Source organism: Anomaloglossus baeobatrachus, chromosome 3 (assembly GCF_048569485.1).
Source record: "Anomaloglossus baeobatrachus isolate aAnoBae1 chromosome 3, aAnoBae1.hap1, whole genome shotgun sequence".
NCBI lineage: Eukaryota > Metazoa > Chordata > Amphibia > Anura > Aromobatidae > Anomaloglossus > Anomaloglossus baeobatrachus.
In genome coordinates, this window is record NC_134355.1 from 133,882,027 (window position 1) to 133,902,022 (window position 19,996).

The following is a 19,996-nucleotide window of genomic DNA, read 5'->3' on the forward strand; positions in this document are numbered from 1 at the left end:
TAGCATGTCAATTGTTTCTGCATTTTTGGCTGTTTTTTCACTAATTGACTTCACTAAAATCAGTCAAAAACACATTAAAAAGAGCATGAAAAAAGCACAGCAAAATTCACATTATTGCCTGTACGTTTTTCCTACCAAGAGATAGTGGTGCAGAAATTTCTGCAACGTGGGCACATAACCTAAGGCTGTGTGCACACAGTGTGTTTTTATCGCTTTTTTGATGCGTTTTTTTGGAGCAGTTTTGTCAAAAAACTGCAAAAAATCCTTATGCCAGCAAAGTCATTGAGAAACCTGAAGTTGAGGGTTTTTTCATTTTAGATTTGGTACAGAAAATAATCTGCAGCATGTCAACTCTTTCAGCGTTTTTCACTATTGACAGCAATAAAAAAATGCAAGAAAAAAAGCGGCAAAACGAGCCTTTTTGTGCTTGCTTTTTCCTGCCAAGAGATGCAGAAATTTCTGCAACCAAATACTCAAAGTGTGCACATTACCTAAGGGCTCATGCACGTAACAGCTGATTATTCTGCAGCGATTTGACAGCACATGTGCGCTTCAAATCGCTGCAGAATGAATGCAGTATTTTTGTTAAAAAAAAGCCGATTTCATGTGCTATGGCTGCTGCCCCCACCATAGACAGAGTGGGAGCTACATCCAGAATGCACAAAAAATTGACATGCTGATTTTATGAACGCACGGATTTGGGTCAAAATTTTAACACCCAAATCGCTGCGTTCATAAAAGCAACGTGCGCACATATCATGTACAATCTTCATAGATTGTGCAGGGGACGCAGAACGCATGCATTTACGCTGCAGTGCAATACGCAGCGTAAATGCATGTAAGTACGCAACGTGCGCACGAGCCCTAAGTAAGATTTTGGTATGATGACTCCATATTGCCTCACAGCTTGTGAGTAGGGCCTTCAGTCCACTAACTCCTGTAACTGTTGAACTGGGAGTTACTTTGTAATGTCTTTATTGTCTGCACTTGTTTGTAAAGTACTGCAGAATATGTTGATGCTATATAAATATAATTATTATTAAGATATACTTTTCCAAAGATATACTGTAAGAAAACGTATATAGCTCGTTATAACTCATGAGCGAGTATGCTCGTGACTGCTTGGTACTCATTCGAGTATTAGAATGCTCGGGTACTCGAGGAGCTCAGCTGAGTATCGCTGGTGCTCGGATGTTTCATCCATGAAACAATGACCACAACGCACAGGCTTGTTTCACGGTATGATGTGTGTAGGCACCACATGGAGAGACATTTGCAGTCTCTGAATGGCCCTCCAGGGAATATAATAATGTTCTCAGATGCAGTGTGCCAAAAAAAAATGCCCTGCTGAAAATGCTCTGTTTATTGCTGGCTGTATGTGGGCGCAGAGCCGAACTGCCCAATCATTGACTTTCCATCATAATGTTTTCTACTCGCATAGACCTCATCCGAGCATCTGACCAACTCGAATCAGCATTTTTTCATTTAAATCCTACACCCTTCCATGATGTAGGAATTAAATGGAATGTGAACTATTACAGCCTTAGGTTATGTGCACACTGAGTTTTTATTGCGGTTTTTTTTTTGTACAGCTTTGTGCTTTTTTCCTTACAAAGTTGGTGTAAAAATAAAACTACAGCATGTCAATTCTTTCAGCATTTTCGCAGTGTTTTTCCACCCCAAAATGCATAAAAAACAAGTCAAAATCGTGACAAAACCACAAGGTTTTTTTCTGTCAAGAAATACAGATTTGGTGGAGAAATTTCTGCAACCAAATACAAAGCACTCACACATAGCCTTAAAGGAATTTTCCATCTATAATATTGATGACCTGGCCTTAGGATGTCATCATGAATATCTGTACTAAAGATAATAAGCTGCACACTAGCCACTATAAAAATATACAGTAAACATGAAAAATGGTAAAGCATTACTGCTATAGGATTACTATGAACAATGAAAAATACATTTAGCTATCTGGAAAAAATGAAATATATGAAAAATGGTATTGCAAAACTGCTATGAATATTTGAAAGTAGTAGAGATGTTTAGCAAATGTATTGATCCATGCAAATGAGCCCGAAAACCAACGACAAGTTAATCTCTAATTTTTCGGGAACCTAACCTTAATGCCTCTCTTTGTGCTGTTAAAAAATGGCTTAAGATTGAATTTTGACGTGTGAAATTACAAAAAATAGAACATTTCAGCTCACCCACAGAAGAGTTCTTTATCCTGATCCTGTATCAATAGACGCTGCAAGGAGGTTGGTTCCGTTTTCAAGGAAGCACAATTCCCAGTAGCAGAAAAAATAGTTATTCCACCATCATGACTCATAAGTAAAAAAAACAATTTATTTCTTCATATTAAAAGCCAACAACCATGTTGTTAGGACATCCAAAAATGTTTGAAATCCGCGTCTTACGCATTTTGAACTCCTGTAATGATTCTTAATGATAGACCATGATTAAGAACCATTACAGGGGTTCGAAACGCTTAAGACGTGGACTTAAAAAAAAAAAATTGGATGTCCTAACAACATGCTTGTTGTCTTTTAATATGAAGAAATAAATTGTTTTTTTATTTATGGGACGTGTGAAATTAGTTAATGTTCACACAGGGCGATTTTCATCTGCAGTAAAACTGTAGCAACACCTCTTCTCTGGGAAGGAAATAACCTGTGATTTTGGTGCAGTTTTGGTGTGGTTTTTCTGGCGTTTTTTCTGTGGTTTTGCACTTCCCCATTGCTTTGTATGGGTGAAAAAAAACAAAGCCATTGCAAAACCACTGAAAGAATTAACATGCTGCTTCTTACAAAAACGCAAAAAAAACAAGGAGGTTGACATTTCAGTCAGGAAAAAATATGTAGGTGTTTTGTGTGGGTACATGAGATTTCTAGAATCTCATAGCCTTTGCTGGAACTGTAAAAGCAGCTTTTTATTAGCATGGAGTTGCCTAAAACCAATGCAAAAACCATGCAAAAAATGCTGCAAAAACACCCTGCATGATCATGGCCTAAGGATCTGTGCTAGTGCTGGTACTAGAAGATGCAGAGAGCTGTGGATCAGTGGTAAATATATAACCCTTACATTTTGAGGTTTCAGCCCGTTGCGCTCGGTGTATACTTGATATGTTATACTTTGATTGTTTCTTTTTAGGTCACATGTTCCTTGCTAGAATTTAATCAGTACAATAACTATATTCGACATCAGGTGATTGGGTTGAACAGACAATATCTAAAAGAACAGGTGAGCATTAGTGGTAAATGTGAGGTTTCCGGTAGTTGGACACCCTCTCATTACATAGTGATGCCGCTTCCTAGAGATATGATACTTTGTAGTGGGGTTACCAAATTAATGGTGTTGTCTTGAATTAGAAAAACTCATCTGCTGTCATTGAAAAACAGTGCAATAAATACAGGATGTGTATGGGTATTGCAGTTCAGCCCCAATCACAATAGTAGTTCTACACTGGAATACCACACATAACCAGTATGGTGTGGTGCTGCCAAAGGCAGCCATGTTTTTCTAGCCCCAGAGAACCACTTTGATCTCAAAGGTTATGTGACACCCTGGCCTATCAGGTCGCCACAGGATATTGTGCAATTTGCCCTTCTGCATGTGTCGCGGGCGGGGAGGGGATGCTGCACTCCCCACGCTCGGGTCCGGCTCTGGGCTGCTGCTTGCTCGCCGCTGCTCGGTGGCTCGAGCGGTGGGCCGAATCCGGGGACTCGAGCGGCGCTCCCCGCCCGTGAGTGAAAGGGGTGGTTTGAGTTGGGGATGTGGTCCGTGACGCCACCCACGGTTTGTGGTGAGGTCGGACACCACCGCTGCTAGTGACGGGGATCCTTGGAGCGATGGCGGGGAGCAGCTTGGATGTTGTTTTTCCCCTCCGTGGGTAGGGGTTGGTTGTCCCGGGGCCCGGTGATGGTGACTGGGAGGTGGATTGCGGGGCCTGGAGAGGTGCAGGGTCGTGGGGGCAGCGCAGTGCCGGACGGCATGGTGGTACTCACTCAGCCAGTAACGTACACGGAGTCTCTGGTAAAGCAAACGGCTGGATGGACGGGTCCCACAGACGGCTGCGGTGGTCACTCCCGGTAGGTTGGCGGCGACTGTCTCTCCCTGCACCGGTGTTGTGTTTTCGGCCCCGATGGCTTCCCGCTGGTAGCCCGCTCCCCAGCGGTGTGTTTTCCAGAGGAGCCCCTTTTTGCCCGCAGGCTCTGGCCCTGGGAACTCTTGCTGTGGTGGTAGCTGTATTTCCCTTCACGGTTGAGCGGTTGCCTTCAGTCGGGTCTTTACTGCTGGGAAACCCCGGAGGTTCCCATCGCTGACGGATTTGACCGGTTTAACGGCGACTCCAAGCCTGGTCGGGGTCCGTAGGCCCTGCCGGATGGTGCTGGCTTCTCTTCGCTCCCCGGTTCGGTACCGGTGGGCCACCGCCCGTTCCCGGTCCTTATGGTTGTGCGTCAATCGGCCTCTCCTGCAGACGGTCACCACCGTCTGCCAACCTTGCTCTTAGGTGCCCGGGCCACGTACCCGAACACGGTCAGTTTGTCCTTTCTCCTCCACTACCACTTCACTCCTTCACTTTCACTGTCCCTCACTGTTCTGACTGCCTTTTCCTGCCTCCAGGACTGTGAACACCTCTGTGGGTGGGGCCAACCGCCTGGCTCCACCCCACCTGGTGTGGACATCAGCCCCTGGAGGGAGGCAACAAGGATTTGTGTCTGACTCTGATGTTCCTAACCGGGGTGTGGGGTGTGTTGTTGCAGTACTTGTGACGTCCTGGCTTGTCCAGGGCGCCACATTCCCCCTTGGTTAAATGCAGACCGTCCGCGGGCTGCCCGTCCATCACCGGTTTTATTTTTAACTGTAAAAAAAGTAGAAAAACACATATAAAACATAAGCATCACTTTATAAAACTTCCCATAACGGGAGGCACTTTCTTAAACGTTACTAACATTTTTATTAACGGTAACGGCTTCCACTCTCCCCCCGCCCAAACAACCTGGCCCTGATGCTGCCCCTAAGAAAATGAGCAGCACCTCTTGCCCCAGCCCAGAACCAAATTGCCCGAGCGGGTACAGTCTCTTTCAGGGGACCAGCGTCCATGGGGAACCCCTCACCCCTGGAGGATCGCCACCGGTTACGGTAGTGGCGGGCCTGGGCCATCCATTTCATCCAGGCCCATCCTCCCAAATCAGCCTCACGGTAATAAGCCAACTTTTTTTATTTACATGCCACAAGTTTGTGGTTGCCCTGCAAGTTCTCGGGCTTGTCCGTAAGTAGTTCCTTACGCAACGGTTGCAGAAAGTCCCTACGGGGACTAGTTGCCGGCAACAGCCGGTTAAATCACGGTGCAAATCAGGTAAACAACGGTTGATTCCTTTTCTTATCAGTCAGTTACATGCTTATTCATACATTCAACAATCACACAACGGTGCTGTGGGGGACCGCTGCCATTACTTCAGATCCACTCCACCTGGCGGGGGAGGGGGCTGGGTTGGTGCTTGAGGCTCCTGGCCTCCTCTCAGCCTAGCGTCCAGGGCAAACCAGCCCCTCTCCCCGCAGTGCCGGGTATAGGTGACAAGGTCGCCGGGGAGCAGGTTGCGGCCTGGGTGATCCTCCGGCAGGTGGTCATTTACGTCTCTCCGGGCTATAAAAACTTCGGCCTCCAGGCCCGGTTCGAAAATGAAGCCGTATTCCCTACGGACGTCGAACCTCCTCACTTACCCCTCGTACCTCGGGCCCCGCACTCGGAAAGTGACCTTGAGGAGGTTCTCTTTCTTTCTTATTGTGCGGGCTACCAGCTCCGCCTTCCTCTTCTCCCTCTCCGCGATTTCTTGGCCCAGCGGGGTCGGCTCCCTGTCCCAGTAAGGGGCTGCTGCGGGCCCCTGCGCACGGGTAGGGCCCCGCAAGACCTCCTTTACGCTGCCTACTACTGGCGTTCGGGGTGGAAGGTCCCGCGGTGTGATGGCCTGGGGTGCTGCCTCACAGCAACGACCCGGCGCAGCCTCAGCCGAGGAGTGGGGGATGGGTACAGGGATCCTTTTCCGCTTGACCTCCATCTCCTCCTGCACGGGACGGGCTGCCGGAGTCGGTACGGGACTAGGCACGGTCACATGTGCCGCCGGTATATCTCCGCCGACGGGCTCGGTCTTCGGTATCTTCCATGGGAGCGGTTTAGGACAGTCACGGGCCTCGGCTACAGGTCGGTCCGCTTGGGCGGATTGGCTGGGTACCGCTATCAGTTGGACGGGTAGCGGGCCTAGTGGCGGGGCGGTAGCGACTAACGCGGGTAACGGGGGAGGCAGCAGGGTGAGCGAGTGCAGGCCGGGCCTCAGCCGCGACGGTTGATCCCTTGGGAATACAGGGGCGTGGGTCTCTTACCCGCTCCTCCAGATCTTCCCCCACCCCGCGTCTCCATACAGCCGCCACCACGTCCGCCATGTCGGCCTCCCACTCCTCCAGGAGGAGCTGCACACGGGCCTGCAGACGGCTGCTTAGCTGGCCGGTCCGGACTTCCACCCACGCCGCGGTACCAGGCGCGGTTGCGGGGATGACGCTGTTGCCGGGTGGAGTCAGCATCTTAGCAGCGGCCCCTTCCAGGAACCAAAGATGGCCGCAGAGTCCTGGCGTCCCTGCTTTTATAGCCGTGGTCTACATGCGGCCAGACGCCATCCGTCTCCCCTTGGTTTCTTTCTGGTACCTCCTCTTCAGGGGTGGGGCTTCGGCTTTCGCGCCTCCACTGCTCGGGGAGACGCTCGAGCGGGGAACTTTTCACGCCCAAGATGGCGGCTTCTGAAAATTTTCGGCCGGACACCTCCGGTGGGACACAAGGCGCACCTGTGGCGCCCCTGAGGCTTCCGTCGCCACAGGTCATTGCACCCCATCCAGCGGTGTGATGCCCATTCTGGGAGAGGAAGAGAGTGAACTCCGGTCCCCTGGTAAATCCACACTACACCCATTGTTAGGTACATACTGGGACCAGGGAAAGTGGCAGGCAACCCTCCCATGCTGCATGCTGAGAGGGGCTGTAAGACCCATCCCTGCTCCCATAGGGTGGTAGCTTAGCAACTGGGGAGGTGGGAGGAGCCATCTGAGAGCAGACACAGAGAGGAAGGTCAAGTTTAGTTAGTTACCTCAGGGAGTGAGAGAGTGAGGAGCCAGCATGTATTTGGAGAAGAAGAACGAGAGAAAGGAGGGAGGAGGAGGCTTGCTGGAGGCAGGCAAGGAGGAGAAAAGAAAGAAAAGAAGGAAAGAAAGCTCCAAGTCCGACAGGAGCAGAGGAACAGAAGGAGACGCTTCCTGGTGAAGATCCTGGGACCCAGAGGTCCAGGTGACACCACGTAGGAGACAGAATGAGTCGCAGGGCCACGGGTAGTCCTAGAGGTACCACGAGCAGTCCTAGAGGTCCCAAAGGAGAGCGGGCCTAGAGGCGCCACGGGTAGTTGTAGGCTGCGGTGGCCTGTTCCACATTAACATCGGTGGAGTGATCAAGCTGCGACAGGGGACGGTCCCTAGAGACTGGAGGAGTGCAAAGACAATCTCCAAACAGTAAAAACCGAGGCCCAGGGAAGGTTGTAGACTCCCAGGGCCAGAACCCATAGCAGACTTCCAGAAAAGGGGTAATCAGCCGACAGGTGACCCCCCAGCCTGGAGGCTGTAGTGGAGGCCAAGCCAAGTCCATCCTAACAAAGGCAAGGCTAAGGAAGACAGCAGAAGAAAGAGACACTAAGAGAAGGGCACCGGCATTCACTCTCAGAATCACCCAGAAACAGCGGAGGTCCCTGACAGTGGTCCCAGCAGTCCAAGGGTTCCCGGGACCCGACAAGATTTGTGAGTAAAGAACTTGAACTGCACCCTTGAAGTTGCCTCTGTTATTTCATCTGCATAGACACTCGCAAGCACCAACAGTGCCCCGGGCATTGCTCCACCTGTGGGGAGCAGTACCACCATTGCTGCCATAACATCATCCCGGAGGCCCCACACAGCAGCGGCGGCTTAATAGCCGCATACCACAGGTGGCGTCACGAACACAACCATTACTAAGCAAGCCACATATTTTACTGACACCCACCAGGGCCACGGAGCCGGGCCCAGCCACCACTGACTACCACCGGACTAGTCCGGCCCGGCACCGGGTGTCCCATAGCCCTGGGGTGGGCGAGTCACACCTCTACCAGACGGTAGAACGGTAGGATCCTGTTCGTGACGCCAAGTTGTCGCGGGCAGGGAGGGGACGCTGCGCTCACCACGCTCGGGTCCGGCTCTGGGCTGCTGCTTGCTCGCCACTGCTCGGTGGCTCGAGCGGTGGGCCGGATCCGGGGACTCGAGCGGCGCTCCTCGCCTGTGAGTGAAAGGGGTGGTTTGAGTTGGGGATGTGGTTCGTGATGCCACCCATGGTTTGTGATGAGGTTGGATATCACCGCTGCTAGTGACGGGGATCTCGGAAGCGATGGCGGGGAGCAGCTTGGATGTTGTTTTTCCCCTCCGTGGGTAGGGGTTGGTTGTCCCGGGACCCGGTGATGGTGACTGGGAGGTGGATTGCGGGGCCTGGAGAGGTGCAGAGTCGCGGGGGCAGCGCAGTGCCGGACAGCACGGTGGTACTCACTCAGCCAGTAACGTACACGGAGTCTCTGGTAAAGCAAACGGCTGGATGGACGGGTCCCACAGACGGCTGCGGTGATCACTCCTGGTAGGTTGGCGGTGACTGTCTCTCCCTGCACCGGTGTTGTGTTTTTGGCCCCGATGGCTTCCCACCGGTAGCCCGCTCCCCAGCGGTGTGTTTTCCAGAGAAGCCCCTTTTTGCCCGCAGGCTCTGGCCCTGGGAACTCTTGCTGTGGTGGTAGCTGTATTTCCCTTCACGGTTGAGCGGTTGCCTTCAGTCGGGTCTTTACTGCTGGGAAACCCCGGAGGTTCCCATCGCTGACGGATTTGACCGGTTTAACGGCGACTCCAAGCTTGGTCGGGGTCCGTAGGCCCTGCCGGATGGTGCTGGCTTCTCTTCGCTCCCCGGTTCAGTACCGGTGGGCCACCGCCCGTCCCCGGTCCTTACGGTTGTGCGTCAATTGGCCTCTCCTGCAGACGGTCACCACCGTCTGCCAACCTTGCTCTTAGGTGCCTGGGCCACGTACCCGGACACGGTCAGTCTGCTCTTTCTCCTCCACTACCACTTCACTCCTTCACTTTCACTGTCCCTCACTGTTCTGACTGCCTTTTCCCGCCTCCAGGACTGTGAACTCCTCTGTGGGTGGGGCCAACCGCCTGGCTCCACCCCACCTGGTGTGGACATCAGCCCCTGGAGGGAGGCAACAAGGATTTGTGTCTGACTCTGATGTTCCTAACCGGGGTGTGGGGTGTGTTGTTGCAGTACCTGTGACGTCCTGGCTTGTCCAGGGCGCCACACATGATATCCATCTCCTCCTTGGTTACGGGTCCCTGACCTTTGGTGTTGCTAAGAACAAGCCAATCAAAAATCCTAGAAACACACTGCACCACACCCACCAGACACACCAATGAGAAGCCTGAAGGGAATAGGGCCGCCCACTTGTGGGGTTGGTTAGGGAGGGTCAGGAGTAGTCAGTTGTGTGGTGACTCTCGTGATCAGAGGTCACAAGTCAGTTGGAGGTTAGGAGCTGGGCTCCTCAGTTACTAGGTGGCAGACGTTGGTCTGGGCCTGGTAGGAGCTAGAACCCCAGTCGCAGGGGATCGTGTCAAGGGGCACGGAACTGCAAAAGAGGTCAGCCGGTGGACTTGAGCCATCTCCGGGCAGGGGCCAGGGCACGGCGGGGTACGTGGACCCTAGGCCGGGAAGTAGCTTGAAGCGTCCTGGTAATTTACCCGACGAGGGCGAAGACTTCAAGATTCGTTCTCCACCCGCTCCAAAATCGGTGTACTAGCGCAACGAGGGGGCTAGGACTTTCCCAATACACAGTCCATAAAATCCCAAGCGTGAACCCTGAGAGCAAGCTCACTCCGTTAGCCATACGGGTGAGCGGGACCCAACCAGTTCTATACTACAAGGGAAAGGTCACAGGTTAACAAGCAACACCATCGGGCACGGGATCCAAGCGTGCTCCCTCCTTGCTGCAGCGGTGCTCAGAATTTCGGTTTACAAGTTGTAGGTGTCAGGCACCTCAGTCACCACATTGGACTGAGTGAGTACGCAGTGACCCTTTCCTCCCCAACGGCATTCCCCTCGCACCATCTCCGGGCCATGGGGCATTATCCCCCTACCCACGAAGGGGTTAAACACCTAGCTGCCATTCCACCGCCACCGAGCGCTCCCAACAGCAGCGAAGGTACTCCACCTTACCACACACCGTGGGTGGCATCACGTACTCTAAATACAAAATCCCCTGTAACTACCCCCCCTTTTATTTCGAGTGTCCACGCGACCCCTCCCGGGTCCGGAGACCCCTCGAGCCACGGAGGATCCGCAGCCCGACTGCTGACGCTGGGGCGGTACACTTATTTTACTCTACTGCAATACATGCTCCAAATGACAGATAAGTAAGATCTAATAATAGTTTCTAATCAAAATTCTGCATTATTATTATTATTAGCAGCAGCATAAAACTATAGAAACAATCTTGGCGCTCGCTTCAGACATCCAACCTTCATGGTCTCAATACAGAATGAGATGTCTGGACCAAGCTCAGGTCTCTTGACCAGAAATATACAGCTTATGAGGCTTACTTCAGACAGTTTGGACTTTGTGGCTTGTACTTGGATCATGAAAGCTGGATGTGTGAAATTGACCTACAAAGTATTATTTTAGGGACCTTCCTCTAAGGCCACGTGCACACTCGGAGTATTTGGTGAGTTTTGTACCTCAGTATTTGCAGCCAAAACCAGGAGTGGGTGAAAAATACAGAAGTGGTGCCCGTATTTCTATTATACTTTTCCTCTGATGTTCCACTCCTGGTTTTGGCTTAAAAATACTGAGGTAAAAAATTCACCAAATACTCAACATGTGAACACGGCCTAAGCATTAACCCAGTCCATTTTCTTTACGACAAACCTAGCCAACTATTATCTCATATTGTACCTTGGTGTATTCACAACATGGTCCATTGCACAAAGGAGAGAATATAATATCTGAAATACAGAATTATAGGGACTCTGTAACACCAAATAAAGTGCCGTAAATCCCTACTTCTCAGATGTGTCAGGGAAAGGTGTATGGCTTTTATGTCATATAATGTGCAACTGCTCTATTACTTATAAACAATTCTACACTTTTAGTATATTCAAATGATAATTATATGTGTTTTCTTCTTCCAGGAACACATTAGGAAGCAAATTGACAGTATCAATAGAAGCAAGTAAGCATTTATGCGCACTATGTACAAAATTGCCTCTTGCAACTGCTGTCCTATAATGGCCCACAACATGTGTCATTTCTATTGGTGATACCTTAGAAAATGTTTCAGAATTTTATAAAAAAAAAATATTGTGTGAACATGAGATTACTATTATTAACCAGTTATACACAGATTTTGCTATGTACACATAATCTAGGCACTCTATATGGGTGCTAATAAGTGATGAGCAAATATATTTGGCACTATTTGTTACTCGCATGAATATTAAAGTATTCAGGATATTGGTTACTGGTCGAGTATTTTGGTATTTGCCTCCTGAGATTTGAGTTCCATCCCCACATGTTTGGCACCTGATTGTCAGCCACTAAACATGCGGGGATTGCCTCACAATCACAGTAATGCTGTAGCCCTCTTTGCTACTGGAATTACTGTGATTGGTATGCGCAGTGAAAAAAAAAATGTATGTGCGGTCACCCGCCTATTTGTGATAAGCAGCGCAGGTAGAGGAAGCAGTTGGGGACTGGTTTTCTCAGGCTGAGGAGGTCCATGGTTATTGGGCCCTCCCCAGCCTAAAAATAGCAGCCTGCAGCTGGCCCACAATACGTGAATCTATTGTGGTGCTTTATCTGGATTAGCCAGGTGCAGTGGCAATCGGGTTAATATGAGGGGTTGATGTCAGTTGAGATTTGTCAAAAATTACAACTGCCATCAAGCCCTGGGTTGGTAATGGAGAGATGTCTATGAGCCTCCCTCCCCCGTTATGAACCCTGTAAGCAAAAAGAAAAAAACACAAACCCACAAAAAAAAAAATTTTTAAATAGTATGCAATCCGTTCTTTTCCTCAGCAGCTATTAATCATTAATCAACTACAGGACTATTTACAGTTTCCTATGCTACAGAAAAAATCGAGTGCTATACTGTGGCTCTGTATGCCATCTCATTTTTTTTACCGCTCCCATCTGATTTCAGAGTAAAATCGCAGCATACTGTGATGCTTTTAACAGACAGATTCTGTCAGTCAAAAATATCGGTCATCATCATTGCCCCATAGACTAACATCGATCCTAGTGCTATCTGATGAAAAAAAGGATAGCACTGGTGCAATTTATACGGTGATGTGAATGAACCCTTAATGTGATTCTATTTAACATACATGTATTTATTCAACAGTGCCAAACTTTTGGATAGGATACACAAAAGGGAGCAATATAAAAGTCAGCTACTGAAAATGATGGAGAAGGTGAGACTGACATATGGTAAAGTCAACATAAAATTAATTGAAATGGCCAAAACCTTAAATTATTTAATTGTTGCTTATTAAAGAAGCACTCAATCAAAGTTTTTATGCTTTTAATATTATGCAGTCATCATATTATATGGGACTGTGTACTTACAATTGCTAATTTTCTACCCAGTAACTTCTCTTTTCTCTATGTAGAAACAGGAAGTCTCTTTTCCCAACATAAATCATTCCCCCATTTAATTCCTGACCCAGTTGCTCCCTCTTTCCCCCTACCATTGACTTTTGCAGTGACTCATGTGGAAAAAAGACTTCCTGTTTCTACATAGAGATTAGAAAGATTCAGTTAGTTTGTTTGTAATCACGTCATGTCATAGACTTAATGGAAAACAGAAGAATTAACTGGGTAGAAAAACAAAATGATCAATTATAAGTTCATTTTTTATATGTATATTATGATTATTGCAATATATTAAGAAGATAAAACCTTTGATGGGAGAGCTTCTTTAACATTGGCCATAAAGTCAAACTATTTTTGATACAGAATATTTGTGTTGTTCATTTTACTCCTGTTACTCCTTTTAGGCATGTTTTTATTTATGTGTTATTCTTCCTAGAAATATATGAATAATTTGAGACCTCTCGCTTTAAATTCCTGAACAGGAATGTATTTAATTTTGTTCTTGTTATAACTATTCTATTTACAAAATTTGGAAACCTAATAAAAATGATTGAATCATAAATTCCTAAACAGTCCAACAATGTCAACTGTCATTAAACAGTAATGGTTAACGGGAATATCATAATGCACAGTTCTGGGAAAATATGCTCTAAAAGTGTTATTTTATTAGGTTTATACGTATATACTAAAACAGACATACCTGGAAAGTTTTCTGGTCCACTGTAACATAGTTAACAGGGTTGTCCTCAGGATCAATCTTCGGGAATGCACTGCACCGCTACCTTTTAGCTTTAGGTTTGTCAGGGGACAATGTGATCCTAAACATCGACAGTTGGGGCCAGCTGCATTTATTCACTTGATTCAATATTTATATTAGGCAGGCATGGTTGAGTTGCTGGTCCAAATTCTATGCTCTGCCATGCTATTAGCTGAGGCAGCTTTAAGGATATGTGCCCACGGGACAATGTACCCGCGGATGTATCTGCAGGTATGTCCGCAGGTTTCCCGTAGCAGCTCCTTGGAATCCGCAGCTATCCATTGCTGCGGGATTCAAGCGAAATATCTGCAGTAAACCTGTGCACATTCGTGTGACTTACCTGCGGAAGTCCCGGCCTCTATCTCCATAGTGGAGGGCCGGGAATTCCGCAGATATTTCCGCATGAATAATTGACATGCAGTTACGTGTGGCTGCAGGACATCCGCAGCATATTCTGTAGCCGCACATACCGCACCATTGATACAGCACTCCCCAAATCCCATAGGATAACATGGGAAGTGTCTGTATTTGCTAAAACCTGTGGATGTATCTAGAAAATGCAGATAAATCCGCAGGCTTTCCACGGCAAAATCCGCGGGTACATTGTCCCGTGGGCACATAGCCTAACTCTGCAGCTTTGCTGGAACACAGGGACACTGTAGCTTGCCAGATCCATTAATCCGGCAAGCTTCAGAATAGAGCATTCAAGCTGTATAGCAAAGAACTTGGAAGTGCAGAGTTCATTGCCTGGGAAACCAGCTACTCCCGTTAAATTGCCTTTATGAACAAGACATATAAAACTAATAGAAAACACAAAGTTATTGATTTAAATTGTTTAAATTATAATCAAAGCAAGATATATAATATTAACCATAACATTATTAACATAAGCAATCAAAGTATTTGTCAAGTAATCAGTTAACGTTTGTTAAGTCCAAGTGACTTATCAGAGTTTTCATTGGAGGCATGAACTTCTTCTCCTTGTATTTGTGAGTTGCCCTAAGCAGGCAGAAACACAGCAAAAAAAGAACAGGTTCCTACAATAGCTTAGGTTTTTTATGGTTTGAAATCCTGGTCTAACCTCCTGCACAATTAGAAAGTGGTGGAGGATTAAAGCACAGATAACTAACACCTTCACACCTTTTAGATAAGCTCCCTATGGAGGAGGGGCAGCACAACTGAGTTTAGCTGTGTCACATTACAAAATCTTCTATTAGCTCTCCTCCTCAAGTACTCTCAGCTTTGCTTGTACTGCCTTTCCATCCCATATTGCCTCTCTAGAGCTGTGGAATCACACTTATGCCTGCTGTAAAAGTTGTTTAGCACAAGAGACAAAAGTGTGACTCGAAAGGTGTGAGTCATCTGTGCTCTCATCTCCCAACATTTTCTAGTCATGCAAGAGGTTAGACCAGAGGATCAGAGCTTCACAATTACATCTCACACACCAAAAAACCTAAGATTTGGCAGGGACATGTACTTTTCTGCTGTGTTGTTGCCTGCTTATAATTAGCCTCATACAGGAAGAAGTACATGTCTCCAATGAAAATTATGTAATAAGACCCACTTGGACTTAAAAAAGGCGTTATACTTACCGAGTCTCTTGCACGGCTGTAACACTACTTCTGGGCCCGCTCATTAACCCTCGTACATATTCACTGCTTCCCCGCCCACCATCAGTGCCAGCATCTGTGATTGGTTGCCATTAGACCGTGCCCCCACCCAGTGTGACAGTGTCTGTGAATTGATGAAATTGCACACACTGTCTGTGTTCCTATAGTGGTGTAAAAATAAATAAAAAAAATTGGTCCCCCCATATTGCAATACCCAGTACAGATAAAGTATACGACTAAAGGCTGCAGACCCCAGCCATGTGCTTATCTTGGCTGTGTATCAAAATAAGAGGGACCCTGTACTGCTTTTTGTAAATTATTTTAAAAAACGTCATGCGGTCCTCCCAATTTTGACACCCAGCCATGATAAAGTCGACAGCTGGGGGCTGGTAATCTCAGGCTTGGAGGCCCATGGATATTAGTCCCCCAGCCTAAAAATAGCTTATATTTCCAGTAGGTTATATAAACACAATGAGTGAGTACACGCTAAGAAGAAGCAAAAGAATTCCTTAAAGAAGACCTTATACCAAATGTTTCATGAAAAATTGGACACATGACTTGAGCTGTGCAAACCTGCAGATGATTGAGGTTGGAAGGTCCGGCCGGACTTTAAAAAAAAAAAAAATACTGTTCAGGACCGGACTTGAACCCGAACATCTGCCCGGACGCTAAATCCCATATAAGTCTATGGGGACCCCAACATTGGGCTGTAAAATGGTGGTAGAAAGGACTAGGGGATTTAGAGCAGTACAGTTATACTTACCAAGTCTTAGCATTTTGATGCGATTTTCTGCCATGAGATGCAGTATTGGTGCAGGAATTTGATGTATAAATTTCAGTACCAAATCTGCATCTATTGGCAAAAGGGAGTTCAGTGAGGTCACCTGAGGTCAATTAATCTGCAGTCACAGGTGGGATACTGTGCGACCCTCCAGCTGTGACCGCAGATAATCTGAGAGACGTCACCACTCACAACTGTAGCTCAGTCAATCTCTGCCTGAAGCTACAGAGTGTGGTCATGTTCTGTGCCCGCGTGCTGTGACTTCAGTATGTAGCAGAGCCGGGATCATCGTGGTATCTCATGTGGTTTAAGTCAGAACTGGGTGTTTGAGGTTAATAAATTTGAGAAAGAGGGTATTTTTTGTATTTTATTTCAAATAAAGGATTTTTTCGGAGTTTGTGTTTATTTCTTTTCACTTACAGTATCAATAATGGAGGGGGGTCTCATAGACGCCTCCCATTACTAATCTAGGGCTTAGTGGCAGCTCTAAGCTGTCATTAACCCCTTATATTACCCCGACTGCCACCGCTCCAGGGCAATCGGGATTATTTCGGTGGCTGCAGGCTGCTAATTTTAGGCTAGAGGTAGGCCCAGTAACCATGGACCTCCCCAGCCTGAGAATCCCAGCCCCCAGCTGTCGCCTTTATCATGGCTAGGTATCAAAATTGGAGGGAACCACACTCCTTTTTTTAAATTATTTATTTAAATATTTAAAAAAAAAAAATTTGATACACAGCTAATATAAGCACTTAGCTGTATACTGCAGCCTGTAGCCGTATGCATTACCTGTACTTGGTGTCACAATATGGGGGGACCCTACACCAAATTTTTTATTTATATATTTTTATACCTCTATAGACAGGTGTGATTCCAACCAATTACACACGCTGTCACACAGGGTGGGGGCGCAGTCTGACTGTAACCAATTACAGACACCGAGACTGCCGGTGGGCAGGTGAAGCAGTGAATATGTATGAAGGTAATGAGCAGCCCTGGAAGTAGCGTTACAGCTGTACGGGAGACTCAGTAAGTATAACGCTCCTGCTATAATCCCCTTTCTAACACCATTTTATAGCACAATATTCGGTCCGCATAGACCTATATGGGTATCAGTGTCTGGGGAGATGTTCTGGATTAAGTCCGGTCCAGAACTGTTTTTGCATTTTTTTTTAACTCCAGTTGAACCTACCAATCCTGAATATCTGCGTGTTTGCCCATCTCTAATCCTGAAATCAAAATTCCCTTAAAGTTTGTTTTGGGGTTTTTTTGTTTTGTTTTCCCAAATGATGAACTTTCCTGTGGATAGGTGATAGATATCTGATAGCCAGGACCACAACTGATCACTAGAACATGGGAACTGAGTATCCTGTTTCTTGTCATTGAACAAAGGAGGGATGTGAGTTGAGTTGTAGTTCAGCATCTTCTTCTGCTGCTTTATTTATATGAGGCTGACTTAAATAGCTGAGATCTGTACTCAGCTGTCTCTGTCAGTCCCATAGTCTTTGAATTGAGCTGCGCTGCCGTGCTTGCCTGCCTACGATCCCTAATTTCCTTATCACTCAATTTGTTCAGTAAAGGCTGCTTTACACGCTTCAATTTCTCGTGCGATCACATGTGCGATCGCACCCGCCCCCATCATTTGTGCGGCACGGGCAATTTCTTGCCCGTGTCACACAAAGTCGTAAACCCCCGTCACACGTACTTACCTTCCAAACGACCTCGCTGTGGGCGGCGAACATCCTCTTCCTGAAGGGGGAGGGACGTTCGGTGTCACAGCGACGTCACACAGCGGCCGGCCAATAGAAGCGGAGGGGCGGAGATGAGCGGGACATAAACATCCCGCCCACCTCCTTCCACATTGCCGGCGGGACGCAGGTAAGCTGCAGCTCATCGTTCCCGGGGTGTCACACCGAGCGACGTGTGCTGCCTCGGGAACGATGAACAACCGGAGCACAGAAGGACGTTCGTTTTTTTGAAAATGAGCGACGTGTCAACGAGCAACGATAAGGTGAGTATTTTAGCTCGTTCACAGTCGCTTATTTGTGTCATACGCTACGATATGTCAAACGAGGCCGGATGTGCGTCACTAATAACGTGACCCCGACGACATATCGTTTGATAAATCGTAGCGTGTAACGTGCCCTTTAGGGGGAATAGAGACTAAAGCCCCCGTTACACATAGCAATGCCGTTAGTAAGAACGCTGAAATGTCACAGGTTTTGTGACGCAACAGCAACCTCGCTAGCGATCTCGCTATGTGTGACTCATAGCAGCGTCCGCCCCCACCCCGCTGCGATATCGCCGATCGTACCTGAACGTCCTGGTTCATTTTTTGATCGTTGGTGTCCCGCTGGGCAGCATGCATCGCTGCGTTTGACGCCATAACAACGACGAGCGACCTTGTTGGTACTCCTGGGTGGCAACACTACGCCTCTATCGAGGTTTAAGTCATCAGAGTAGCTGCTGTGTGACAGGTTCCCAACGACCGCCGGGGTTGTTATACGGATTGCCGTATCGTTGCTGCGTCGTTAATTAGACCTGCCTGTTTGCCAGCTCACTAGCGACCATGTAGCGACGTACCAGCGATCCTGACCAGGTCATATCGTTATCGGGATCGCTGGAACGTTGCTACGTGCAACGGGACCCTAAGGAGCCCTCCTCTAGTTATTGGTGGGGGTGTCCTAATCAATCAGACATCCTGTGGATAGTGGATACATTTATATTTTGCAAAAAAATGTTCACAGCCTACTCCACTAAAAATGTGCAAATTCAGATGAGACTGGAGTGAACCCAGTGCTCTACTATCTCTCTAAGATATGAGGAGAGGAGGTGTTTAGTGGAGCTCTCCATTAGGCCGGATTCACACTTGCGAGAGACTCGCGTGAGTCTTGCATCGCATCACCCGGCACGGCTGCACACTCCCCGGATAGGAGTGGGCCAGCTGCATAGAAATACATGCAGCCGATCTGCTCCTGTCAGGAGAGTGTGCGACCGTGTCGGGTGATGGGATGCGAGACTCACGCGAGTCTCTCGCAAGTGTGAATCCGGCCTTAAACATATTTTAGTTGTTGCTTGCTTTCCTACAACTTGAAGGCGTCACTGCAGTCACTGGCAGATTGGTGATCACAGTGTTCCCTCTAAGGCGGGCTTTGCACGCTGCGACATCGGTAACAATGTGTTACCGATGCTGCAGCGATAGTCCCGCCCCCGTCGCACATGCAATATCTAGTGAAAGCTGCCGTAGCGATTATTATCGCTACGACAGTTTCACAAGCACATACCTGCCGTGCGACGTCCCTCTGGCCGGCGACCCGCCTCCTTCCTAAGGGGGCGGGTCGTGCGGCGTCACAGCGACGTCACACGGCAGGCGGCCAATTGAAGTGGAGGGGCGGAGATGAGCGGGATGTAAACATCCCGCCCACCTCCGTCCTTCTCATTGCAGCCGGCGACAGGTAAGGTGAAGTTCCTCGCTCCTGCGGCTTCACACACAGGGATGTGTGCTGCCGCAGGAGCGAGGAACAACATCGCACCTGTCGCTGCACCGGCATTATGGAAATGTCGGAGGCTGCAGCGATGATACGATAACGACGCTTTTGCGCTCGTTCATCGTATCATCTAGAATTTACACACTACGACATCGCAAGTGACGCCGGATGTGCGTCACTTTCGATTTGACCCCACCGACATCGCACCTGCGATGTCGTAGTGTGCAAAGCCGCCCTTAGTCATAAACAGGGACATATAATATAACTGTGCTAAACAGTTGTATAGCTAGAGTCCTATGGGACCCAGAACACAATTTGGCCCTTGGCCTGCACACCACAAGCAGGTTGCTCAGCTGTATGGGCCCAAGTGTTGTTGATAGTCTATGTTTAACCCTAATATAAAAATAATACAAACAATAAGACAATATTCTAAGTAATATGTCTAAATATTACAGTCATATAGTCACCAAATATCACTATTCTGTTACTGAACAAAGTCCACTATATCAAGACCAATATTACCACAAAGTCAAAATAATGTGTAAAAAAAAAAAAGAGAGAAATTCTGCACCCCCAGTGCCGCTTCTTCACTGCGCCCAACTTTGGGGTTAATTA

At 47.9% G+C, this 19,996-nt stretch overlaps 1 protein-coding gene across 2 annotated transcripts in view; it reads left to right on the plus strand.

Annotated features, from left to right (window-relative positions):
• FSIP2 (fibrous sheath interacting protein 2) overlaps nt 1-19,996 on the plus strand; it is a 43,974-nt gene that overhangs the window by 11,557 nt on the left and 12,421 nt on the right. For both annotated transcript variants that reach the window (XM_075338136.1, XM_075338138.1), the window contains exons 4-6: nt 3,157-3,246; nt 11,287-11,327; nt 12,498-12,567. In XM_075338136.1, coding sequence (XP_075194251.1) covers nt 3,157-3,246; nt 11,287-11,327; nt 12,498-12,567 — 201 coding nt within the window. The remainder of the gene's footprint in view (nt 1-3,156; nt 3,247-11,286; nt 11,328-12,497; nt 12,568-19,996) is intronic.